Genomic DNA, 27,678 nt, shown 5'->3' on the forward strand with positions numbered 1-27,678 from the left:
CAACAATGTAAGAATACTTTAATGATTTCACACGGTTTACACTACACAAAGTTCATCTTCAACATTTCACAGCAGACACGCAGGATGTAGAGAGGACGAGGGCACCAGCCATGCAGAGCAAATATAGGTTTATTCAGAGGGAGCTGAGAGTACAGATGAGCCTGGCAGCTAAAATGGGTGTTGAACTACAAGCATCCATTACTGCGCGGGTGGGGGTGGAGGGTATTTACAGTGAGGATGAAAGCAAAGATGTTTGGGTTAATGATGGTCAGCTGTGCCTCTGACAGATGAAGGTCGTCTGTGACTTTGGAGGTTGTTCAGTGGAAAAGCACTCCTCAGAAACCTTGTAACATATTAACAAATGTAGCTTTGATGAACATTACGTGGAATAACTTTCAACTGAGACACTGATTCCAGCTAAAATGACCCAGGCTCACTGATTTACTGCGTTGCAATCACACAAACAAACTAAAAGCGGAAGCGTCTGATTGTGTAACAGCTGAATCGGTACAGTAAAAGTTTGAGTTGCGGGAATAAAAGCGGGAAGATTGCTTTGCTTTTTCCTGATGATGGACGCTATTTGGAACATGTAGAAATTTTTAAAAATTACTTGTGTAACTTTTTATGTACATTAAACCAATTAAACTGTTCTGACTCAGTAACTTAGTTTTTTTTAAAAAATTATTTCGCTGGTTGGTTTTATTTCAAGCGAGATATTATTTTTATAATTAAACATTTCATTTGTGTTTTATTTATTTGGCGTGATATATAGAAGCTTTAAACTCACTAGAGAAATTTGCTGTCAATTAAAAGAATTTGGGCTACTGTCTCAAAATTGTGACTTCACACAAGTTACATGTGATAGAATTTCAAATAATGTCAAAAATTCAAGTTGGGCATTTTGAAATTCTCAGTATTTCAGAATAATCAAAAATTTTCACATAAACTGAAATTTTAAGAAAACGACTGAAAGTTTTGACAAATTTTCTGGCAAATTTTTTTCAACTTACATTTTTTCCGTTGGCAGAAAGTTTCCATAGTAACCGTTCTAATTTCAATATAATACATTTCATATCAGTTTACAATTCCACTCTTTAATTTCTAATTATATTTTTATGGTGTTTAAACACAAATCTAACAACATAGCCAAAAAATAATATTATGAAATAAAGTCACCTTCATTTTTTTAAATTACATAAACATTTATTGGTTCATTTATATCACTTACACAGTTTATTCACTTTATAAGTTGTTTTAAATTCACTTACCACTGAACAGTTTGGGGCTCTGTACCTTCACTTACACCTGAATTTGTCTCTAGAGGGATATGTTAGAATAAGTGTAGTGCAAATTGCTCATGCTTGGCTAAGAAGCACAACCAAAGGGTAATATTAAAAATCAGAGCATTTAAAGCTGGAACATGGGGACAAGCACAATGGTTAAGTCAGTGTGCACACAGTCTAAGAACGTGGGGAAAAATGGGTTTGGAGGATTTGCAAAGACGTCAGTTATGCACGTTGATCAAGATTGCTATGAACGAATGATTCACATTTAACAACAACATCAGTATCTGCACACATGAACACAGCTGGGATGTCCAGGGGGGCACTTCAGGGTCACATTACAATCAGACTAAGGTCAAGGTTCACAATTACATCTATGATTTATACCTTTACAATTAAACAACAACAGTATACAGAGAAATATGCAATATATACATAATAACTTCACTATTGGACAAAAATGGAATTCATCCCGCATGAATGTGTCAGCCTGACTTTAAAACCTTCATATATTCCTGTTTAAATTCTTCCACTGAGAAGTGCAGACAATGCTGCCCCACAGTGGCAGACTAAAGTAATACAAATGTCATATGGACGCACATGCACCAGAAACAGGCAACATGCTTAAATGATATTAATGTTACATTACAGCCACATGGAAACAGACCACAACACATGTCCATCACTGAAGACACAAACAGCCACAGCAGAGGAGCGGGTACGAATGTTTGGTCAGCTGAGTGAGGGTAGAATAACAGGATAAGGAAAAGGATGCTGATATGGACAGAAGGCACTTTGGAAAGATAAGGAGTCCCACAGTTACAGTAATAATAACAGTAAAACAAAATAAATAGATAAACAAAATCAGCATCTCTGAATTGCAAATGTGTGAATCTTGAAGTGAAAAACAAAAGGATTAAATAATCATTTCACATAAATTAGAGGCAAAAGATGGTTAGCTTAGCATAAAGCCACAAATCATTGTTATATCGACCTTTTCGCATCGATAAATAACTTGATATGATCTTCAGTGAGCTGAGGAGAGGAGCTGGAAGGCGGTTTGCCATGTTTGGTCAACAGCAGGCTTCTGTTTCTCGTTTCTGTAGCTAAGTTAACCCAATCATAACCCAATCATTGCTGTTGTTGCGACTTCATATTTAATTTACAGCTTTGAGAATGGATTCATTGAGTAAGGTTGTAACTGTGGTTGTTACCACCGTCTGTAACTGCTGCTCGAGCTAGCGTGACATAAAGGAAGCGGATGCCTGTGCAGCTTCTTTAGGAAGTTATATCATTTATGCTTATTTCATTGCAAAAATTGAAAACATTGTCGTTTTAAAGAAAAATATAGTTGTTGATTGATGATGTCACCTATAATCTAAGCCAGGTTAGCTCTTTAGCTCTTTTGTGTTACAATGAGAAGAACAAAAGATGTGCTAGCAGATCCAAAAGTTAGCTTTTTGGCCAAATGCTAAGTGAAGCGACCCCGTTTACTAAAACCGAGTTATTGGTTTGCAGTGTTAATTGTTGCGTGTAGCATCTTTGTGCGCACTGCCCTAAAGAGAATGCATGGGAAAATATTGCAATAAAGTTTTGCTTAAATGTAAATTTTATGAAACAGTTTTTGTGTATTTACAGAAAAAAAATGCACAATAAAGTTTCGAGGAATAAAAACTGACCTAAAGCCACCTGAACAGCAGATTAAAGCACAATGAATTCTTATTGCCATTAATGCTGATAGACAGGTTGCTTGACTTCTTCCTATAATAAATATGGTCACTGAGAAACACAGAATAAACAGCATATAGGATACGTAACATACACGTCACTGGTGTAATACATAAATCCAGTGTATCTGAGGCTGTTCGAGGCTTATACTGGATGGTTTATTCCTTTAGTTAACGTCACGGACAGATCTACCAGGTCACAGACACACGACTATTATAAATATTAAAGTAACGATGGCCTTATTATTGCTGATCCAGCACACGGTGCAGATGGAAGGGTTTTGCTACAGGTATGGCACAGCTCAGTACAGCAGGTCGTGTTGTTTTTCAGCAGCGCACCACACAAAAGCAGCAGGAAATTTAAAAAAAGAAAAAAGAGCCAGAGAGTCGGATAGAGCGACGTGGAGCTGGAAGGAAACGGCTGATGTGTTGCTGTGTGCTGTCAGATTGTCACGTGGAGGCTTTGAGATGCAGCCAGTCACTCTCAAACTCACTCTGCTGCCATTCGCTCTATGTGCTCAGTCAGCAGCTTGTACTGTTCTGCAGAGGAACAAAATACATGCGTTGTTCTTCCACACGTAAAGGAGCCACTTTTTAATTATTTACACACAGTTTATGATCACCGACAGACCAGCTGTGCATACAATGAAAACAAAAATATGAGATGGCATTTGGGTATTTTCTGATTACTGAATCACAAGTTTCTACCAGAAGACAACAGAAAAAAAATCCTTATCTTGAATTTTTAAATGATAATTTCAACTTTTAAATAACTGCCTTTTATTATCCCTATATATGAAAACATTGATCCATGAATACAAGAAAACTGGACCAATCCAAGGCTACTTCGTGCTTTACCTTCATTCAGGTTCCCAATAACTGCCTGCTTCTTCAGGAAGTCATTGCAGAGCTTCCTACTCAGACCAAACGCCAGCATGTTGTGAGTGAATGTCCTGAAAATACACACAACACCAACATCGTCTCAGTACAAGAGGAAAATATCACAAACACACAACAAATATTGTGCAGTCGTTGGCACATCCTCAGGGTTGTCACAATAACCGTGTTTTACAGTAACTATACGACTGAAACATCTCTAGATTACACATGTAATATTATGGTATACATGATAATGGCGAAACAAAAATCTGCTATTGGGACACACCAATACGCCCAGCTGCAGAGGTTTTGTAGCCACCTCTCACCTTTTATTAATCATTTTCATGACTGTGGACTTATGCAGGACTAAAGTAATGGGCCCACCTTTTAATCTGTATTTAATCAGTATTGCATTTAATCTGCAATACTGTCTGCATTAACAGACATTGCAACACGTGCGTGGCTCTGTAACACCACTGTTACCACTGATGCAACAAGTCAGTTTGTGAAATTTCTGCCATGCACACGTTTCACGATCAGCTGTAAATGATGTTACTGCAAAGCGGAAGCATTTAGGAACCACAGCCGCTCGGCCACCAGTCGTCACGTCATGTAAAGTTACTGAGGGGGGGATCTGAGTGCCGAAGAACATAATCTGCATTAACATCAGCGCTTAAAACGTGTGACGGGGGCTTCATGGCTGAGCAGTGAGCCTCACATGAGTGTTGTAAACGTGGAAAACACTTCTCAGTCTGACGGATGAGTCACAGTTTGACCAATGCCAGGAGAACGTTACAAAAAAAAGGCAAAAAAAAGGCGGCATAGCTACATTTAATGTAATTTTTTTTACATACACTACAAAAGTGTGATTTAAGCTTATTGTAGAGGTTCAGAAGTTATGAGCATTAGTCATGTATCTACATGTGAGGTGCTACTGTGCGCCCACACGAGCAACAGAAAGGTGACTGAAACCATCTTTGTAATAAAGTATTTGTTGTTTGAGACACTAAAAAGATGTTCAGATTATTTTATTAATTACCACTTATTATCTCATCACCTGTGTTTTGTTACCATTTTATTACCTCCACCTAGGAGCTCATGTTTTGGTTTGTCATTTGGTCTGCACCATCTGATTTTACTGCACTGCAAACTTCTTAAAGTATGTTTAAAAAAATGAATATACAGAAAATAAAATACTATTCCCTTCAAAGTAAATATTGCCCAGAGAGCGAGCTGCCCTGGCGGGCGTTCGCGCTCCTTGTTAGGATTTCTTTCTATTACTACGTGGAAATCACGGAGGTGTTTTGGTTACCCCAGCTGGCCAAAGGCGATGTTCTCATCGATTTTGTAGCTGTCCTTCTTCTCCTCATCAGTCATGTGACACCACTTCTCCCTGCAGCAAAAACACAGTCGCAGTCAGACTTCAGTTCCACTCGACCTTCAGCTCGTCCACAGGAACAGGTCAGGGGTGGGTGTCACACAAATATCGCATCCAGCAAGGTTTCTTTACACAGAACATTGTGATTTTTTTTAAACTACATTGTGAAAAGCCAAGAAAAACCAAACAAGCATGACATCCAACCCTGTGACTGTCACTTTCATTTCATTACACATATAAGACACGAAAGAGCACATTAACCAGCCATCAGCGAAAAGACAACAACAAATGATTCATTCACAAAGAATCATCATTGTCAACACATGAAAAGCACTGATTTGGACTTTAGTGCTGCAAAACAAATATTTATGAATCTGGAAATGTTTCCAGATTATTATTGTCTGAGGTCTTTGATGTGAGTCCATGTTCATTTTCTCGTCTATGTCGATGATGCAGCTTTACATGTGTGCTCCGTTTGTCTCTTATAATTTACATTTGACAGTTTTGACTCATTTGTCCTGAATTTGAATTAAATCTTTTATAACGCTTGAAAAAGAAGAAAACATGCCGTCATCTGTCTTTGAAGCAACACGCCACAAACTCCCCGAATAATGAAATCTTATCTGAGTCTGTCCTGGAAAAACAAAATCAAAACTATAAGTTGAAAATGAATTCATGACTTCTGTCACACACAGACGGCTATGTGTGAATACTTTTTATGCACTTATTATTATATCCATTGCTAACATCATATATTTGTCAAGGCAGAAATGAAAGAAGATCAAACATGTTACATTTTTTACATTTTTAAATTCTTATTTTTGCACGTCTATATTTAGATGTAACCAGTCTGCAGTGTAAGTACAAAAGCAAGCACACACACTGATTTTTAAAAAAGGCAGGAGAGGGGAACATGCAGATGGAGTCAGAGGAAAAAAAATGCAAGCAGATTAATGGTTTGAACATGCAGTGAGCTGTGAAGAGGCAGAGAGCATCTCCAGACTGCAGTGGATCTGCTGCCATCTATAAATACCATCCCAGACATTATACAAGCCCTCTTTGCACATTCCGGATATTAACTGTGGGTGTGATGCTTGTCAGAGGTAGGCACAAAAATCACTTCAACTGCAGCGTGACAGAGCTGCGCCCGACAGCCCCGACATGCCAACAGACGTCGAAGAAAGAAAGAAGAAAAAAATGATCTTCACATCTCACCGTGCTCTGATTATGCAGATGTCCACATAGCACAGCCTCACATTACTCTCTGGTCATCACTAACAGAGGATCTCCTCTCACGGTTCACCGGAGCACATGTGACAAATCAGACCCGGGGCGACTGCCAGACCTCGAGACTCAAGTTCTGACATCCATCGGACATTTTTGGGGTTTTTAGCACAGATTCCTACAGATTTCCATCTTTATTCACCCATCAGAACATCTGGCGAGCACGGCTGTCGTGCAGTGAAATTGGAGGTCGTCTGTTTTGGTGACTATGGAGTCAGAGTGTCACCATAGTAATCGGTCTGGCACAAATCAGTGACGCATTTTAAAAAGCTGTAACGTTCACAATGCCGGGTGTCCACACCGCCCACCGGTGTGACAACAATACTCCAGCAGCCTTTTACGGCTGGGGGTAAAGACTGTTAATGGTTGTAACACTCGTGACACAGAAGTCATTTTTGTTGCTGTGGATGTTTGAGCTGTCAGCGTTCATACTCATCCATCCAAGTCATGCATGGATTTGTGGAGTCACCGCTTCCTATGAGAAATGAAGCTACTCAGTGAGTTCACAGTTCCTTTGCATTATTAACCAGATGAGGTGGTTCTCGCAAGCTGCCCCTCAGCAGGCTTCCTGACCTTGGCCAATCAGAAGAACGTGGATTTTAAGGTCCCCATTTCAACTTATGGGGATAGCTTAGCTTCGCTGACAGTGAATCAACCACAAATAACGTAAAGAGAGACAACACCCAAGCAGAAGGGAGCATTAATATAGAGAAAATGGGCACTGCTGTGTTTTCTGCTCTAAACTTTAAGCTACAAAAACGGGGGGGGGGGTAACTTTTAATACCAAGCACAGCAAACAACAGGGGAAAAGTACTTGACCTTTAGCTAGCAAGGAAGCTATAAAGCAGGCAGACCTCAGTCCAGCAGAGCGCCTTCGGGACAGGAGATTCACATCACTGCAGCAACTCTGTGATGCTAACGTGTCAACATGCACAAAATCTCTTCCATGAAGAATTACGGCAGCTCAACAGAGGCCCGACCTGCTACTAACAAGGTATCCCTAATAAAGTGGCCCTCTGAGTGTAGTTTGGCGTCTGTCTTGTATATTAGCAGGAAGTGGTATGTACCATGCAAAGTGCAGTATGGCAGCAGCAGAGACCTATGTAAAGACCTATGTCATTCACATTGACATTCTCAAAGCTCTCTGTCCCCTTCAGGTTTAGTCCTCATGAAGATCTGTCCTTTGCCTTCTCCTCCACCTAAATCTTTGCTTGTTTTGGTTTTTTTGGACAAACAGAGGGACAGACCTCACATGTTTCTCTTCATCCTGCGTTCCCCTGCCCGGCAGCAAGGCACAAGGAGACAAAGGGTTAAAGTCAGCATGCAGAAAAGGAGAGAACAATAGCAGCTTTTAGAGAAGGAGAAGGAGAGGAGACAAGACAGGTGGAGAAAACAGAGGAAGGAAAGGAGGAGAAAGAAGAGAGGAGAGAAAAGGAGAAAACAGGTGAAGAGGGGGCTAGAGGCAACAGTAGCAAATATTTCATTTAGACAGGAAGTGACAAAGCAATAGGTGCTCCTTTAAACTCTAGAGATTCATATTTCCATCATTTAGTATTAAACAGACTCACCTCGTGGTCGGAGATCTTTTCTTCCTCTCACAATGGACAGCATCAAAAAAGGCGGCGTTCCAAAATCTCAGCGTGTGCCTGACAGACAGAACATGGACACGTTTCAGGCTTCACGCCTCCACCGCTTCACCAAACAGCCAGAAATAACCGTCACTTCTCCAGGCACAAAGAGGCTCTGGTATGATTCATACTGCAATGCCAACCATTTCTAACATGTGCAGTTCCCAACGCGCCGGTAATGACTCAGTGAAATTGGGGTGGGGGGGCAACAATGTGTAGAAGCTGCTTTTTGAAATTAAGCAGTAAACCGAACAGAGCTCCTTTTTGCGTCGTGCCACTGATTTGAAATGTTACCTTTTTGTTTCTCATCACTTTCAGTTCAATATTGTTACTTTTTAATTTGTAACAATTTATGTTATATGGTCACATTATGACATTTTGAACAATGACTGTGAATTAAGGTTGTTTTTCATCTCCTAATGTCATACAGTTTATGCCATAATACACTTAGGTTTTGTGCGTGGGATCATTGTCCTGTTTCATGACCCAGTTTGGGTCGAGCTTTAGCTGTAGCACAGACGGCCTCACATCTGACTCCAGAGGACGGCCGGTACTGTCAAGAACTTAAACATTAAACATGCTAACTATGGAGCTTTAGGCTTTTTGCATTTTCTCTGAGCGACACACGGTCATTCTTTGGGGTGAATTTCCTGACGTTCCCGACCAGCAAACCACCCAAACCTCTGCTTTTATAGAGGTGCTCACACGTGCTGATGATCAGTTCATCAGGTGCATTTGATTAGCATCACCTGGCTGCTACAGAACTCAGTGTATTCTAGTTTTCTCTTAATTGAGTCCCGTGAAAAGTTTCTTCCTCACATGATGTGATTCTTACCAGATAGGTTGCTGCTTCAGGTGAGTGTACAGGTACACCTTTTCCCCTTTCTTTTCCTCTGGAGCGCCTGACACTGAAGAGGAGGATGAAATATAACAGGCAGGGATGGACTCAGGTTTGTTTCTAGAACATTCTTTAAAAAAGTAAGAGCACTGGAGCAGCAAAGTGAAATAAAAAATGATTTCTGAGCTACGATACCTGGTGATTTAGGCTTCGTCTCCCCCGGATTTTCCCCATCACTGCAAAACAGATTGTAAGAGTGAGGAATACAGTGACAAGCGAAAGTGTTAATGAACAGACTCAAAGGAGGAGGTGCAGATGCTCACTCAGACTTGGGAGCCACTGAGCTTCTCAGCTTGCTCTCCAGGCCCCCAAAGAAGCCTTTGACGTCAGTCTTGGACGTGTGTTTAAGGAGGCGCTCGGCAGCGTCCTTCTTCCCTGACAGCCAGGTGTTAGCCTTGTTGAGATAAGAGTCCAGACCAGCTGGAGCACCACCGCGATCCAACAGCTCCGAGGGAGATGGCTGAGACTTTCCTGAGAAGAAAAGCTCAAAATGCTGAGTGCTAACGTTGCCTAACAGCATCTCCCAGCAGCTACCTGCTTTGCACCGTCTGAGGTGGGGGGTTATTTTCACAGGTGTTCACTGAAGTACTTAAAAAAAATAGGCCCGTGTGAGATTTAATGAAGTGAACGCTTCACTTTAGCCCAGCAGCAACTCAGTGAGCTGGAAACGAAAACAGTCATTAGTCTGTAAGATTGTGTTCACAACACAAAAGTGGAAACATGCTGTTACTCTGTGTAATCAGGGCTCTCTGCAGTCTGCAGCAGACCTTTGTGTGTCGCTTTGCGCCACAGTGCAAGTTGTTATAGACAGAAAAAAATATTTAACTTAGCAGACGTGCCTGCAGACTCGCTGATGCAATGCACTGTGTCACAGTGGTGTACTAATCACTCAGTGCTTCCTGCTTGCATAAGCACAAACACTACCTTTATTTGTGATGCTGCTGCAAGAGAAACCACAGAGCCAAACCCTGCTGGTAACATTCCCTGAATCAGCACTGAGGTGTCTTGTTTTTATAAAACAGACACAAACACAGATGTCTGTCTTTTGCACTTTTGCAGCTAAAAGTTGGAAAAGAAAAGCCTTTAATTTGGGCTGCAGAGGCTCAGCAGCGTTTCTCTTAAAAAGCAACACCTTACAGTCGCTCTGAGGTGGCGTACAGACTGTTTTCAAGAACTTCAGCTGATCTTACCAACGTAATAATAAGTGAAGCACATGGTCATGAGGTTTTTTGCCGGGCTGTAGTCATCCATCTGGTAACACCTGCAACAGAAAAACAAAACAAGAAAACACAGCATTTCTTCAGATGTGATCCTATGAAATGATGACTTTGGTGGAAAATATATGAACTAAATATTATGTAAAGTATGCAGAAGTATATTTTTAGCACCCTTTGTCTGTTTCTGTGGAATTTAAGCAAAAACCACTCAATGCTGAATTTTCTGAAACTTGTTGGAGAGGTAAACAAATGAAGATGCATTTACTGCCTTGGGTGTGTGTTTGAGGTCATGTTCATGCAGAAAATCTTCAGAGATCCTGGAGAATTATTGCTCAACAACACTTTAATGATCCCAATAAGGTCAGACTCGTTGGAAGTTAACAGTAAAGAAAAGAGGAGCAGCTCTTTCTGCACATTACTGCAAAGGTTTTACTTCTTTTTGTTTTGTGGCACAGTTCAATTTTCTAATATTACCGTATTTACTTAAAGTTCCTTTTAATGTCAGAATGTAATGTTCTTGACAGATTTATCTGATCTTTCATGTAATCTGTGACTGATTATTAACAACTGAATAATCTTCAAATTACCTTGAATGCACATAGAAGAATAAAAACCTCAAGCTAACGCGAGCGCCACGTTCGGTTCAGCAGCATTTGCAAGACGCAGCTTTGATTCCAGCTCTGCTAAAAACTTATGTCACATGACCACTTATTCAAAATGATGGCTCAAGTTCACAGTAAAAAAAGTTACAGTTGGACCGTATTTACTTACTCAAATAGCACAACTGCAAAAGACTGCACGAGTCTGTAGAAGGTGGCCTCGCTCACACATTTGGAGTGGCAGCGCTGTGAACACAGTACAAGTACATGTCACTGCAAGGAAACAACATTTCAGGAGAATATAACACCTGCGCTTCTTTCTTCACATGCATCAGAGTGATGGTTTTCCCGTCACACGACAAACAAGAAAACAATCGAAAACACATCTTTTTCAGCTAATGCCGTATTCACCAGATTCCCTCCTTCCTTGATTAAACCACAGCGTGTGGCTTTGCAGGAAATGACTGAGCCTTGAGCTATGAGCCCGTGAGATGCTTTTAAAGACTGTTCTCTCTGTAACAGCCAGTGGGCTCAATGTTGCAAACAGTAAACGAGTCAGAAGGACGATGGTGGTGTTGGTCAGGGTTTGCTGGTGGAATTTGTGGAAAGAGGAAAACAAATACAAAACAACAGACTTATCTCTGCGGCCACAGCTCAGCCGTTTCCTGTTGATGTGAGAACATCGAGAAGGCCAGAAGGAGCTGAGGATGCACAGTGTAAAATCTACACATGAGTTTATCATTTGTTTGAACACTCGTTTGTTTTTGACTCGAAACAAACCCGACGGATCAGCAGCATCTGTAATTTAGGAGTCAGGCACCTGTCTGCATGTAAAGACAGGTAAGAAAGAAGAAGAAGAAGTGCAAATGACTCCTTCAGTGAACTCTGATGGAAATTTGCTACAACTGGCAAACAAAGCCTTCACTGTGTCTCAGCTCTAAAGTGTTTGATGACTACCACGTCGGGCTGGAACCAATTATTTCATTTAATCTGCTGATTATTGTTTGGATTAACCATTTAGTCCATGAACCGTTTCCAATGCTTTGTTCTCGTTTGTATAATTTTGTTTGTTTAAGAAAGCAAACCCAGAGATACGCCGGCCTCTGGAACATTTATCAGGAGGGGATCAGGGGCCTTTCCAGAGACGCCGAGGCCGTTCAGCTGGATATCCAGGAGTCTTCTCAGCTGAGAAGACAGAACAAGTGGCACGTGTCTTAATATTGAGGACGTGAAGGATGAGATGCAGAAAGCTCAAGGACTTGAAAAACCACTATAACTAAAGCTCAGGAACTTTGCCAAGAACTCAAAGAGGTGAATGAGAAGCAGAGCTCAAAGTGACAAAACGGGAGGTGAGAATCTCGATAGAGAACTCCCGAGAGACAAAAAAGAAAGTGAAAATGATCAACTGAAGGCTGTGGGAGTCGCAGAGTGTCTTCAAGGAAATAAAAGAAAAACATGCAGAAGGTCTCAGAGTCAGAAGCGTGTTCAGCTGAGCTCAGTTTGGAAACAACAAATTTCATCTTGAGATCCTGGAGCTGCAGCAAACGCTCAAGTAAGAAAAAGACTCGGACAGAAGCCGCAAACCTCAAGACCTTCAATGTGACACACTGCGACTGACGCTCCGGGAGGGCTGAAGCGACAGGACCGAGGAGGCCCAAGGGGTCGGAGAAAAGCTACCAGCTGACAGCAGGGCAAGCTGAGGGAGACAGAAAAAAAGCAGGAAGTAGTAGTTCGAGACATCGTGGAGCTCACACAGATGCTCAGAAACACGTTTGACAGTCCAGGCAGAGAAGCATGAAGCCGAGGCTGCGGAGAAACTGCACCGCATGGCTAAAAACAAAATCAGCTGCCAGAGTGAAGACGGCTTTTACAAACTTCTCATTTGACAAATAAGTAATCAAATCTCATATGTTGATTATACCTGTGTCTCTACACCAAATGACTCCATCACAGTGCAGAAATGAAACCTTCAGGGTGTTTTGTTTGAGTTCCTTAAAGCTCATTTTTGCACAATAGAAAGCAGAAAGGTCGCTTTTTGTACAACACAGCAGCAAAAGGAAAAAACCAAAAGAATTTAAAAAGGACACAGAGGCTACTAAACTAGCTCGTAACAATGTGCAACAACATGTGACTGTGTGTACTTTCAGTCATTAAAAGGAGAATAATGTAACAAAAACCATCTAAAAACACAAGTTTGAAGTCAGCGCCACTTTAGAATAATATCACAAACCGAATGCTGTTTTTAAATCCTCTGCAGCAGCACAGTTTCCACCTCTGAGGAAAGTTGTTTTCCAAAAAGTCCGAATGACAGCAGCAGTCAAAGAGCTCCAACACTTTGGAGCCGACTACACTGCAGCTCCATAGCAGTAATTTTCTCAGTATATTCTGCCATGGTTTACTCTTAATGTCACTTAATACCACCACTAACATGGTGGGTAATTATCTTCATGCCTCTAAGATGCGTAGTTTGTGACGTCTCTAATAGTTTCCAAAATTGCTTTAGATATGAATGAGCAGCGGGCTCGACTGAGAAGAGAGGAAGACTGACTCACTGACACAGGTCGGCTTTTAAAGAAAGTCTGAAACTACTTTTTAATATCACCTTATCATAAATGCTTCCACATAAACTGGAGTTAGAAATTAAGACGTTGCCAAAGCGAATATCTGTAAAGGCAGTGCTGTCTGCTCTTCATCAATGTGACGTTAGCTTGCTCGTTGTTGGTCAGCACTGTTTTTGCTGCTGTGCTTGGTTCTTGAAATGTTCGCATAAATCACATCAGAAGAATCTTACATTTCCAAAGGTATGTTGCACAAGTACACACGTTTACTCAGCAGTTAAGTGCGCTGCACAGCTGTCTGGTTAACAGTCTTGATGGGCGAGTGTATGTTTACGTATAAGATGTTTTGAATTTCGATGCTTTGAGGAGAACAAAGCAGGAAAGAGCTGATCGTGGACTTCTCTACAAAGCAGGCGAGGAATTACAAGCCCCTCATCATCAGTGGCACGCCAGTGGAGAGAGTGGACAGTTTCCGATACCTGGGTGTCCACATCACTCAGGACCTGTCATGGTCCTGTCACATCAACACCCCGGTTAAGAAAGCCGTCAGCGTCTCTTCTTCCTCAGAAGACTTAGAGACTTCCATCTGCCACTGAAGGTGCTCACGAACTTCTACTCCTGCACCATCGAGAGCGTCCTGACGGCAAACATCTGCACCTGGTTTGGGAACAGCACCAAGCTGGCTAGACGAGATCTGCAAAGAGTGGTGCGCTCGGCTCTTCTCACTGTTGAGGTCTGGGAAGCGCTTCCGCTCCCTTAAGGCCAAAACAGAGAGAATGAGGAGGAGCTTCTTCCCCCAGGCTATTCGGGCCCTGAACCAGGTGTAGGACTGGACTCTCCCACACATATCACATCACCACACGCACTCTGGTTTTTCTTCATGCACACTTCCTATAATTTATAATCTCTTTCTGCTATTTGCACATTTTTTTACTGTAAATTTCTAAGTTAAATCTGTAAATTTTGTATAACCTGTAAATTGTAAATACTGTAAAACCACTGACATTTAATGGTCGGGCATTGCATTGCACAGCACTTCACCTCATGTCATACTGTGTATGGTTGTGTGTGAGACAAATAAAATTTGAATTTGAATTTGAAATGACCTGCCATTGTATAATGGGTATAACGAGGGAGCGTTTGAGTTTCTCCGGACTTACCTGAGCGCTGACATACTTGGCAAACCACTCCCTGCCTTTTCCATTCTCTCCACTGCACAACTCTCCAAAACGAGCCTTCTCCTCTTGGTCAAAGTCCTCTCTGTGAAAACATGGGGCTGCTGTGAAAACACACTTTAAAGTCTGCTTTGATGAAAATGAAACAGAGAAATCTGAAAAATACAAAGAAGATGGTTCTGAAGTTTGGACTGACCGACAGAGAAAGGCCGAAGATGTAAAAAACAAAAAAGACTGGCAATCACTGATTTTACATCACTGAGCTAACAGCCAGCTCTTACAGGTGATTTCAGAAGATTGCTCATGTTTATTAATGTGAAAGATGTCACTGCTGTCCCAGTGAAACAGCACGGCTTTAACAACGTAGTGAAATTACCTAAAAAGTAGCAGCATTGCAGGGCAGCAAATATCCAACTGCATACTGCACAACATTCAAACTCATCTTGTGTATTTACTGTCTGCCTTCATGATGCACAGCTCGCTTAGTCATGCATTACTGCATTAGCATCTACAGGATGCGGCTCATCATATCTCGAATCCTTTCACTATTACATTAACCCTTTAAGACCTACCATAGAACCAAGTCCGCCAGAGCTTATATTATATTTTTACATGCTGTAGAGCCATTTTTGGGAGCATTTCAATTTGCTATACATCAATACAACTGTTATAGCCCATATTTTAATAATATGTATGCATTAAGTCCATAGTAATTACATTAATTGCAAAAAAGTGCAATAAACTACAAAAAAATTAAACATCGTTTTTGTTTTGTTTTTTTTACATAAATTTCTACTTGGAGAAATTTAAGAGGCTTATCCCTCAAAACTTTAAATACAAAAAATAGTTTACAACAACAGGAAATTTATTTTGAGTGTCTTCATAGTTTTATTTTTGAGACACACCAATTTTTATATACTGCAGGAAAAACGAAAAACAATCCTATGATGCAAATTTGCAAAGGAAACAGCATGTGCATCAAAATAAACTGTTTAAAGCAGTGCAATTTGAGTTCTAAGCATCCCAGAAACTATTCAGAAAAGCATAAAGTCAAACATGACTTATAAAAACACCAGTATAGGCTTTTAAGGCCTACAAGTAAAAAACTACATTTTCTGTGAAAATGACGTCACTTTCGGTATCGGGCAGGTAATGGCGGACATGCGACAGTTCGCGTTGACGTCTGTTTCAATGTGGGAAGTGTTTTGAACAGCTGATCGGATCGGCAAAGCGTGTTTCTGGAATATTATGTTTTTGTTGCTGCAAGTGCTTTTTATGCAATTGTTGCAAAGCTTTATGTGGAAGGAAACCGTGACCTAGGACAAGCTGATGGCATAAGATGTAAGTACAACTCCTCTGGTTTCATATGCAAAAAATTATTGCGCTAGCTTACGCAGTTCCAGTTCTACAGGGATTTAAAAATAGTTACGCAAAACGGAGCGTGCTGCTCCGACCGGCTTTAAAGGGTTAAGGGACAATCAGAAATCCACTAAGAGGGTGATGAAGATAATGAGAGATGACTGGACCGTCCCAGACAAAGGTAAAGAGGGCAAACTGCTGAATCAGAGTTCTAATGGCAAGAAGATTTTACTTTAGGATGAGATGCGTTATGGCATTGACCACAGAGAGGTCACCATGTGACCTCTCTGTGGGTCAATGTGCAAAGAGCTCAGTGGTCAATGCTTGAGGGGTCAAAATAAACACACCTAACAAAGTTCAATGAAATACAAAGCTGTCCTGATATTTAGAAGTGTCTTTACCAACCTCACATTTCACTCCATTAGATTTCTTACGTCAGCAGACCAGTGACCCCCGTGACCCTGCCGCAGTGTCACGAGAGGCTCAGCGTGTAAACCATGAAGCACGAGCACCAAGGCCACGTGCTAAGCACAGAGGCCACTGTTCAATTTCTTCACTTCTTAAAATATGCTCGAGTGATAACAGCAGAACCACCCATGTGTGTGATCATACAGTGCAAACACTGCTGCTTTAACATAAACGTGCCCATGGCTACATTGAGACACCCTGGTTGGAGTTTGTAACCTCCTCTGTGTTCAAATACCAACGATATCTTTTCCTTATCTGGCTTCCTGGACAGAATTTAGCACTCTGGTAAATGTCGACGCCACCTTCACCCTACAGCTCTTTTCCTGCGTTGATAATTTGGTGGCTTCCATCCAGACCCACACAATGCTCGCCAACATTGGAGAGGCGCTGTCGGACCGTCAGCTCCTCTATGACACGCTTTGAAGTTTCTGTACTGTAATTAACTTCCTGCATGTATTTTCACAACATTTCTAGTTTCATAAAGACAGGCTGTTAGAAACATCCACTAAATCTGTTGTTAAAACACAAACACGTACAGACGACATCAGATAAAACCCGTCACGCCTACGGTAGACTCGTCTCCGCGATCGACATGGAGGGCTTACAGACTTCTCCACATTCTTTCTTTCATCATCACAAAACAAGTTTCAAAAATCTAAAGGCGAAAGGCAACACCTTTTCATCATACCAACTTACATTTTAACAATGCAAGTTAATCCAACGCCCTTTTCAGTAAACACTGTCCGCAGCAACCTCACATGACTCACGCTGCTTTCAAAGCCCACACTTTTGTGTGGAGATCAAAGCATTTCAGCCCAGATCGTCTCACCCTGCCTTCCTGATTTCATGTGGTTCAGATCTGACAGTTCACTTTCAGCAAAAGACAAAAACCCCCAGAAAGTTTCAATAGTCTCAAAGAACGACTGAAACAAACAGCGGATATCAGGATGATCGTTTCTCTCATCTTTGTCCGTTTTTTCCAGGGATCCCTGTTTGTAATTTCCCACATGTATGGCACAACTCTGATCTGTTTCAAGTCAATGACATTTCAGTAAGTCAGACCTCTTCTATTTGCAAAACACGATGCAACAAGTATGCCACTGATTCATCCTAAAAAACCCACAATTTTCAAGTTGCATGTTTTCTTACGAATGCCGACGCTGTACAGACGGTGTATACTTGTGCAATTTCAAAACTTTGCATCATTTTTCTGTCATTCTGCAAAAACTTATGGGATTACTCCATCATTTACCAACACAGAGAAGCAGACAGTTATTCACAGCTATCACTATTATCCATATCACTAATTAGCCTTTAGAATGTGTGAGGAAGCCGAAGCACCTGCAGAGAACACACAACATTTTTCTGTGGCTCTAATGCTTCACAATCTCATTTATCAAACAAATGTGAGCTGTCTTTTTTTAAGACTCACTCAAACACAAAAGACCAAAAACAGTTCAAAATGTTGCTCCTTACTTTCCATGAAACACCTTCTCCACATACGTCTTCATGAACTGCCTCCTCTCCACCGTCTCGGCGTCGGCTTCCTCCCCGCTGTGAGCCGACGAAGACGACGACCTTCTTAGTTCCCATTCATGAGAGGGCGGGTCCATGTCATTTTCACTGTCTGCCGACTCTGTAGCATCACTGTCGTTGTTTCCCTCCTCTGACTGGTGGTGGGAGTTGGGCTTGGTTGGAGCCATGGGCTCTGGCAGCTGGTGGACTCCTGTGGAAGAAGCTGGCTCTGGGGAGAAAATGTCTGTGTGTCCTTGGTGTTGCCCTCCATCTATGTTGAGAGTCTTGGTCTCTGACGGTAGGTCGAAGTCTATTAGGTTGTCCACTGCCACACCCTCCATGGTGGAAAGCCTCTTCGTTGTGACTGTGCAACAGTGGTGTTAAACAGAGCTATTTACTGCTGTGCAGGAACATGAGAGTGCTGGTCCCAGTTTAGGTTTCCACTGAAGCTGCCGGCCTTGCTAGGTTAGGATTCTGCAGATCATTCCACCCCTGAGGGTGCTGACCCTCACAGAGTGAACTCACAAAGCATCTGTGGACCAATGAAAGAGAGAAATCAGCAATATTACACCATGTTAAAATTGACAGTGTGAACATAATAATTTTAAAAACACACTTGACCTGCAATTCAAACAAAGATCATGTGGTTTGATAATGTTAAATACCATTAACAAAGGAATATATTTGGCCAAAAGCTGCAGTTCCTGTTACGTCCACTTGAGGCTATCTATGAAAGTGAGCCAGTCCCCACAGATTCCCATTTTAAAGCGCTCACATGAATAATTTTGCTTGCAGTGAATGTGTCCAGTATGTGCATCTGTGTGTTACATTCAATATACGGATGCAGTATGTTCGCCAAGCTAAGTAGCATTAGCTGTTAGCTTAGCAATCCACACTCATGCCCAAATATGGTCACTTCTAGCTCCAAGAAATGACACATAGTAGCTAAAACATTGAAGGCTCAGCAGGCAGACTGCAAAACCAACAGCCACGTCCATCTTTTACATACAGTCTATGCACAAATGTCCTCCTAATACATGGGTTTTATGCTTTATAAAAAATCATGCCATGTGTTACAAAAAAAACACATGTTGCTGATGTGGTGAAGTTTTTATTTTATTTTACAAATGTTCTCAGTAATATAATTTCAGACCAGATACAAATTCAGAGCATTTACGTGAAATTGATCCATATACAGACATCAGCATTACTCATTCTGAAGCTTTACTAATAACCTTTCAGTTACTGATTTAGGAATTTCCAGCCACTCCTGTTGCAGATCACTTCAAGTTCAGTTCATTTAATGTGATTATCGAGTCCACTACATTGTCTCCTAATGGAGATTTGTCTCTGGCCAGAAAGTCTTTTCCTTGTTGATGAATCTAAAAGATTCAGTTCAATATTTATTAAAAAGCAACATCATGATGATTTGAAACATTTAGAAAAAGTGAACAAGCAAATCAGAGTCCTGAATTCATTTAGATCACCTTAAATATATTTAAACCTGGTTTAGCTATAAAGCCTTGAACTAACATTTCCCCTCCGAGTTTGTCCTTAAAGCAGCATTTCTGCAGGACTTGGTGCAGTTTTGCAAGAGTGGTTGGGTGGAGGTGCTGCCTTAAAGGCCAAAGTCAGAGAGTAAACAAACACCTCAAATTACAAGAACGACTGCAACCCTTACTTTGCTCCAAACTGAGACAGTGCTTTGCGACGGTCAGTCTAAGAATCCTTTTCTGCTATGAAAAAGTGAAAACATTCGTAATGAAAAGAAAAGAGGGTATTACAGGCCGTGTAGCTGTAAGTGTAAATTTAACCGCCAATAACAAAATGTTACGTGAATAAATCTATACAAGTTTACTTCTTTCTAAATTTGAGATGATAAAACAAAACCAGTGTGACATCTGACTCAACACCAGGCCTACCAAACGTGCCTACGGTGACACGGCACTTCTTATTTAAATGCTTAAGGTGTGAAAGTGAATATAATTTCCTGTTGTTTCTGATCGCACACATTCTGCAGGCAGAGTTAGCTGAGCAGAGCAAAGTATGCTTTGTGGTCTGACATAAAAAAAACCCACAAACCTCCTGATAGGACACGCTTGTCCTCCCTGACTCTGATGCTTAAAGAAGGAGAAGAAGATCTTTGTATCTCAGAAAGCTGATCCTTACCTGGATGCATCAAAACAGATCTACTGATCACTTCTCAGAGGGAAAAAAAGAGCACGAAAGAAAACGAGCAGCATGTTGTAGCTCCACACTGTCATTTAGATCCTGTTCAGTTGTCCTTGCTTTGAAATCTCACACCCCGTTCATCTCTAAAGTAAACCTCAGTGTTGTATTTTTAGAATCTATTCTTTCATCATGTTACAGTGCAAATAATAGGAAGTTGGAATGATTGATTAAAAACCACAAAGAAAAAGGCAAACAAATCTTAAACTGCACTGCTATACATCTCCTGTCACACACACCTTTCATCTGGTTTGAAATAAATGCCCAGTCATGGGACAGCATCACACTGCTGACTCCTCAAACGGCCTTCCCAGGATTCTTCACCCAGCAACAGCTGGCATCCTTCTCTCTCTCTCTCTCACACACACACACACACACACACACACACACACACACACACACACACACACACACACACGCGCACACACACACACACACACACACACACACGCGCACACACACACACACACACACACACACACACACACGCGCACACACACACACACACACACAGCCCCTGGGCCAATGCTTGTCATGCAGCTCTGAAGATGAGGTTATATAATGCAGCGTTTAGTGAGTAAGACCGAGGGTGAAACACTCGAGATGCACAAACACACTCATGTGTACCTAAACACCCACATCACCAAAGACAAAGCAAACATTTGGCCTGCAGACGCTGCTTAACGTGTGCCATTTACTTACATTGTTTCCTCCGAGCAGGACACTGGCTGGACCTGCCGTCCCCGGTGACACGGCTTCCTCGCCTAATAAAACTAAACACCGGGGGGCGCTCTTTGATGTGTCCGCAGTCTGGCTGTCACTCTAACAGCCATGGTTTGGTGTGCAAGTCTGAGTTTAGGTCAGGGTTCAGCATCATTTTTGACAGAGTTAAAATCCCATCGAGTAACTTAACTGGATAAGTGGTAAAGAAAATGGATGGATGGGTCGTCATTTACCTTTGCAAACAAATCTCAGTATTATTGTTTCTGGGTGGGAAGAATTTTACCCAAGAATCTGTGACCAACCGTTATATTTTCACTCGGGATTGTAAACTGAGTTTTGTTCATTTGATTTAATTTTCATCAGGCTTGATTAGGTTTAAGAGTGGTTGCTAGGTGATGGAGTCTGTAATAAGACCCGCCCACCTAAGGAGTAAGAGCAGGAAAGAAATAAATCAAAGATATGTTGATGACAAATGTACTTGCGTTACAGCAAAACAAATCAAATCTAAGTCTCCATTCGAGTCGTACTTTTATTTACTCAAACCCTCTGAAGGTTAAACGTGGAAAATACTGGAAAAAGTGAGCATCTTATGTGAAGTTTAAACCTTGTTTTGTTCCTTCCTGTGATTAATCTGACACACTGGACTTCTGGTTATAACTCAGTGTAAGACTTGACCTTTCATTGTCATTGTGTTACCTTTATTCGAGTTACGGCTTACAAAGATCTCTTAGACCTAAAGGCCAATTATAGGCTTGACAGTAAGCCATTGTGTTTCATACTATTTCAAAGCCTTGTGCCAACAAAAGGCTTATCAGTGGTTGGTTTTGTCGTTTAAAAAAAAAAAGGTGTTGCGTTTCCTTTCCCATTGATTTCCATATGAGCCCTTCAGATATATTTTGCAAGGCTTGGCATGGGGCCACATCCTTGGTTGGCAAAGACTTCCTGTGGACAGGGCGCTCTTATGAATCACTACGCATTTCCTGTTAAGGTGAAGTCACAAGATCTTTGACACTCTATCCTTTATTTCTGCAGTGGAAGTGTAGATGTAGAGGTTTCCACAGACACGTCACTGGATCAAAGGTGATCTCTGCTTGGCTTTTTGAGCCTTCAACAGTCTGCACTGATGTTGGGTCAGGCGATTGTGGAGAATGGTCACTCCTTGGGTTTTCTTTGGTTCTCAAGCAGTAGTAGATGGAGCAGATGAAGAACGGCCTGCTGGTTGAACTGGTGCCAGTGTTCAACTACAGACTTCAGCTATTTCTGCCTCCATGTCTTGTTATAGCTTTGAATAGAGAGAGTGGTGTAATTCTCTCTCGTGCTGGTCTTCCTCCACATAGCACCAAACTCCAACTTGGATCGCTTATTGGACTTTTTCCATTACCCACAGTGAAATCATTTCTTAGCTAAACCTCAAGAGTTTGGCTTCATTTTGGATCTTTAGCAGTGGTTTAGAAAGGCTGCTCATCAGAACCTTTGCTAAGTGGAGTCTTTTGTTCTTCACTTAACAAATTCTCCATCTTTAAACATGTTGCCAGTGAACCAAACTCGATGTATTAATCTTCTGACAGTGAGCTCACTTTTCGCTGCCCTGATTATTTCAGTATTTCAAATATTTCAGGAGGTTGTGCACGACCGCTTTAGAATCTGTCAACATGGGGTGGCTGATAGCTTTGTAATTAGAGCCCACACCATATGGGCATTAACACCCAGAGCAGCAAGTCTCCGGCTTACATCCCAACAGGTCAGAACATTAGGTGCATTTTTATGCCCATGCAGTTTCTATCTTTCTTTCCACACAGTGATCCTCGTCACTACAGGCATAAAAAACTTTCTTTTTCTGAAACAGAAACCTTCAGTTGAACCGTGACTTGTCTCGGAGAAAACAACTTAAACCACAATAAATAGATTTACAGGTCATCCAGGCCTTTATGTTTTTGGCTGTAATTTAATCATCTGATCATGTTTAAGTGGTAAACATCTTGCATGGGTTACTGAGCATATGTCCTACAGCTAAACAGTCGTGCCTGTGATGCTCAGAGTGTGAAATGTTGCTTGTCACATCTCTCCCCTGCAGCACTTCTTTTAGATGCCCGAAAAAACAGCAAAGCCCCTCAGTCAGCAGTCGTGATTCCCTGTTGAGGATGGATGGCAGTGGTACAATCACCTGCTGGGCCAGTGACGCCATTTGGCCTGATTAATGTGCCCCGTCCTGCCACAACAAATGCACACACGCGCACACACACACACACACACACACAGTCAGGGACTCTATAAATCACACTCCTCTCTGACTGCAAAGGATGCAGGATTTTTGCTTCCCTGAACCAGAAAGGGCGCTCCCAGCCCCCCCTCCTTCTCCCTGAAAATACACAAACACACAGTGACATGCAATCCCTGAACCCAAGTGCACACAAACACACACACAGCCCCTCCAGGTAGCATGCACAGAGGAGGGTGGTTCAATCGTGATGAAAGATACTATGAAGCTCGGGGGCTCCACACCAGCATCACAAGACCTTCTCCCATCTCATTTTCAGTGTGTGCTACACGACTCACACAGGGAAGCCAGAGCCGTTACGCAACCTTCCCCCCGAACCACTCCACCCGAGGAAATATTATTCAACACACAAAATCTGCTGAGCAAAAACGAACAAGGCACCCCCGACACAGTTCATCCATCTCTGTCGCCCCGGCTTTCTGAGCCTAAAACACCAAACGCAATCCAATAACTCAGCTTTCTCCACTATGTCAAGCACGGCATTACAGAGCATCAGCTCAGAGCATAAGCAAGGTGACTTTAAGGTCTCCGGCTCAGGCCACTCATCCATTTCTGTTCTCAGAGGCATTCCTGAACAATGCTCGTCTTTAATTCAGGTGAGAACCAATACTCGACTTGGGACTTCCCTGACCCGCAATCCTTTGCAATTTGAGAGGGTACATATTCAGTGTCCCCATTAATGTGCCTACTGGGATATCTCAGTTACCAAAACAAAAGCAGTGAATGCATTTTCTGGATCTTCCTTTAGAACACACACAAAGTCTGAAAAGACTTGGGAAGGAGGCTACTTCTCCTTCCTCCTTTTCTTTACATGATGACATCCACCCTGTTACAGTAACACCCTTCCTTGTATCTCAGGTATTGTGAAATAATTTAATTTTACAACTTTCACAATGTTCCAAAGCAGTGAAAACCGTGTTTTGTACTGTAACTGTATTCCAAGCAGTCTGCAGTGGAAACTGGAATATCCACAACCTGCACCGGGTCTACTGGCACAGCCTGCTAGTGACCAAAGCAATCACAAGAAGGATTGTGGTGCAGCACTGTACACCTCTTTGTGACTGATTTCAGCATGCAACAGCCAGCAAAAACCTGCAACCGGTCAGAGATCAAGATGATAAAAAAGATGGATGTAGCTTTGTGGAGGGAAAACTATAGCTCATCAGATGCCACCAGATGGCGATGGTTGTGATTGGAAAAGGGCCTTAATGTCTGTTTACAGAGGTCAAGGCCTTTCCTGACCTCTGTAAACACTTTGCTGCAGAGTGGACTGTCACTCATGTTGGGTCATATGAGTGCCTGTATAACACCCTGGTATTTGGCTGCAGTATAGATCACATGCTACTCATTACAGTTAAATAGTTACCATGCTGTATATGGAATGTATCCAAACCTGTCAAACAGGTCAGCCAGCATGATGACAGAGCAGACAGCTATTACAAGTATTTAAAACTATGTTATTAACATCTCCAGAGCTAAGAGAGTACACGGGAAAGCTCACAGTTTTAGAGACCAGAAAGACTAAAGTCTCTTCCCGATGCCCATCTTATGAGGAAGTAATAAAGTTGTTTCTAACAGAGGTGTTTTAGCTGTTGGCTGGGCAATGAACCTTCATAAAATCAGATAATGCTATTGTGGATGGTGAACTTCCTAGTGCAGATCCATGCTGTGATAGCATTTTACGCATTGCACCTTTAAGAGGCAGCAGGGAGTGGGTGCTGTGGGAGCAGTGGGATCAGAAACTCGAATCTTCAGAGGTGCAAATAAGATTAGACGATCTCAGAAAGAGCTGTTTGTCTAATTACAGGGTGTTAAAACAAGGGGGAAGTGAAGCTGTGTGGGACAGTTTGGAATAACTGACAACACTAATAAATGCATCTTTATAAAATCCTGCTACCCAGCCAATATATCAGAGTTTAACATCAGTATAAAACTGAGTTTTATGGTGCAATATAAACATGATCTAACAGCAGAACTACAGCGGCAGAGAGCGACGGCTGAAGCTCACAGGCTTCTGTCACGTGTTCAGTGGATGTATGACAAGCAGAAGTGTGTGATGGCAGATTGGTGAAGGTGTAGAATCTCAGCTGAGGGGCCTGCACTCCAGATAGGATCTCCTCGCCACACATTAACGCTAAATAATGTTCTCAAACCTCATCCACAACATCCACCATGGATTTTTTATAGTGGTAAGAAAAATCCAATGCAGAGGTCACAGAGAACAGGACTGTGTACAACACTAATACCAGCACGTCAGATCTCTTCCTTCATTTCATTTCAGTCATCCAAACATGACTCCCTTGTGTAACATTCCCGTTTCCTCGTAATGAATTGTAAATTAGAAAGAACATCAGTCGCAATCTCTGAGAAATAGCATAAACCCTTTCCTCGTGCTTCACGACAGAAGGCAGAGGCTGGAGGGCAGCACGGCGATGCAAGCTTCATTTACAAAGGCAGCTAAACACTTCTGCCCCACGGATGAGGAGAACTGAGCAGCAAATGCTGTAAAAACTGACAGGAAGTTCATCTCCGTGCAGACTTCCAGATACCACCAAGCACAGTCCCCATCTTTGTCACACACACACACACTGTGGTGGTTCCACACAGAAGATGGAAATAGGCACATGTGAGAAGTCTCAGTGTGAAGGAGACCGTTTTTTCTGACTGCATGATAAAACTAACATCATGTTGTATTGAACATGGGCTCCCCCCCCCTCGTGGACTTCAGAAGAGACCCCCTAGTGGTTATTAAAAAGAATGCAGGTGTGAACACAGTCATCGCGGTGTGGAGCAAAACAACCGCACAGAGAGCCTCGGAGAAGGTGATCTCGGTGTGGCTCCAAACGAACTGCAGAGGAGTTTGTTTCCAATCCAACTAGTATGTATGCTGATAATATGCTTTTTTTTTCCTTTTGTGTTTGTTATTTATTAAATTTTTCTTCCACAACACATTCATAATAAATTTTAAAAAAATACAGGTAAGTATATTTTGCATGTGTGGTCATCATTTTTTCTATAAAATCGCAAAGGACATCTTTCACAGTTTACTGCACACGCTCGTCTTTTCAGCCCACATTTACTTGACACTATTACATGTCAATAACTTCTGTCTGATCTCTTTGCCTTTGCTTATATAAAAGGAGTTCTTCCTCCCTGCTCTTGCCAAGTGAATGCTCATAAGGGAACTGCCATATTGTTTGGGGCTCTTCATCTAATCTTGAAGGGTCTTTGTAATATAGATTTTCTTCTTGGCAAAGAAAAGCAAAGTATCTGAACTGAAAAAGCAAAAATCAGTAAAATGATATTAAAAGCTGGTAAACCTGACAGTAAAGTAAAGGTGAGCTACTCTCCCATATTCATTATTACAGTAAAAAATGACAAATTCCTATATTTGGATGACACATCTGACGAATATAAATGTGTCTCTACATCCTTAAAAACGATGCTCCCTGTTTTGGTTTAAATCCACCGCCTTCACTCAAAGCGTAACAGCTCTCAGCGAGGTTTGGCTTACGAATACTCTCCAATCACAATCTGTCACGAGTTCATTAACATATGAAAAGTTAAAGGCACGAAGGAAGCAGGAGCTCGCACCGCCAGCTCCTCATCATCGGTGACCCGGGCGGACTGACAGCTCCGAGGAAGCGGCGCTGAACAAACAGACACGTTTCCTGGAAGGCTGGGAGCTCCGTGGAAGACTAGAAGCTGACCGTCAAGCCATTTTAAGGCAAACAGGGAAACCCCACGTCAGTCACAGAGAGGTTCGTCTGCAAGTGCAGCCGAACACATCCAAACGAGAGCGGCTGCGGCGTCCAGCAGCCCTATACGCTTTGACCCCAGAGCCATTCAAGCGACCACAAACCCCGCTGCACAATAACGTTTAAGACCCGTAAATTACGCAGTCCGGAACATGTAAAGTGACATCTGATGAGCTGACAAGGTAAATAAAAGCTGTACGTACATGAAACATCCGGTGCTGGACGGAGAAGAAGCAACTCACTGCTGCTCGTACGCGTCGCTCATCTCTTGCTCCTGCGTCTTCTTCTTTTTCTGTAGTGGCGTTTTCGAAAAGACCTTTAGTTGCATTACCGCCACCCTCTGGATCAGAGAGTAGCTCAAACCAGCTAAACCACGGATTTCTCCTCAGGTCTGTATTCTCTAACAGTCTCATCGCCAAAAAACACAAACAGATTAAAAAAACAACAAAAAACTGTGCGCATATTTGGTGTGGGGTATTTTTTATCACCCCGTGATCGTCGGCCAAAAAATGATTGCCCGTATTTAAAGTGTTGTAAACGGCTTGTTGGCGTATTATTTGTCAGACAAATGTCAAACCTGCCTCTCATGAATGATGTAAAGTCATTTTGAGCCACAAACAACATACCTGATACAAAGAAGAAGCAGCATTCAGTTTTGGGCAGTTTTGCATATTCTTTATTTATTTAGCTAAAAAGTCTTAGCGACATCAAAATGTCTTTCC

General features: G+C 41.9%; 1 protein-coding gene across 2 annotated transcripts; it reads right to left on the bottom strand.

Moving 5' to 3' along the window:
* Positions 1 to 27,256, bottom strand: kiaa0513 (KIAA0513 ortholog). Of its 2 annotated transcripts, XM_026172492.1 has the most exons (13): positions 27,160 to 27,256; positions 17,930 to 18,500; positions 14,612 to 14,711; positions 11,066 to 11,139; positions 10,268 to 10,338; positions 9,341 to 9,548; positions 9,213 to 9,253; positions 9,015 to 9,087; positions 8,120 to 8,197; positions 7,799 to 7,828; positions 5,202 to 5,282; positions 3,869 to 3,963; positions 1 to 3,550 (listed from the first exon to the last, which is right to left on the bottom strand). In XM_026172492.1, exons 2-13 carry the CDS (start codon positions 18,307 to 18,309, stop codon positions 3,501 to 3,503), a joined length of 1,281 nt encoding a protein of 426 aa, XP_026028277.1. In that variant the 5' UTR covers positions 18,310 to 18,500; positions 27,160 to 27,256; the 3' UTR covers positions 1 to 3,500. The 2 variants fall into 2 exon arrangements, with proteins under 2 accessions (XP_026028277.1, XP_026028278.1); XM_026172493.1 differs by lacking the exon at positions 7,799 to 7,828.
* Between the last annotated feature and the right edge of the window lie 422 nt (positions 27,257 to 27,678).

The sequence above is a fragment of the Astatotilapia calliptera genome, chromosome 7 (assembly GCF_900246225.1).
Source record: "Astatotilapia calliptera chromosome 7, fAstCal1.2, whole genome shotgun sequence".
NCBI classification, from domain to species: Eukaryota; Metazoa; Chordata; class Actinopteri; order Cichliformes; family Cichlidae; genus Astatotilapia; species Astatotilapia calliptera.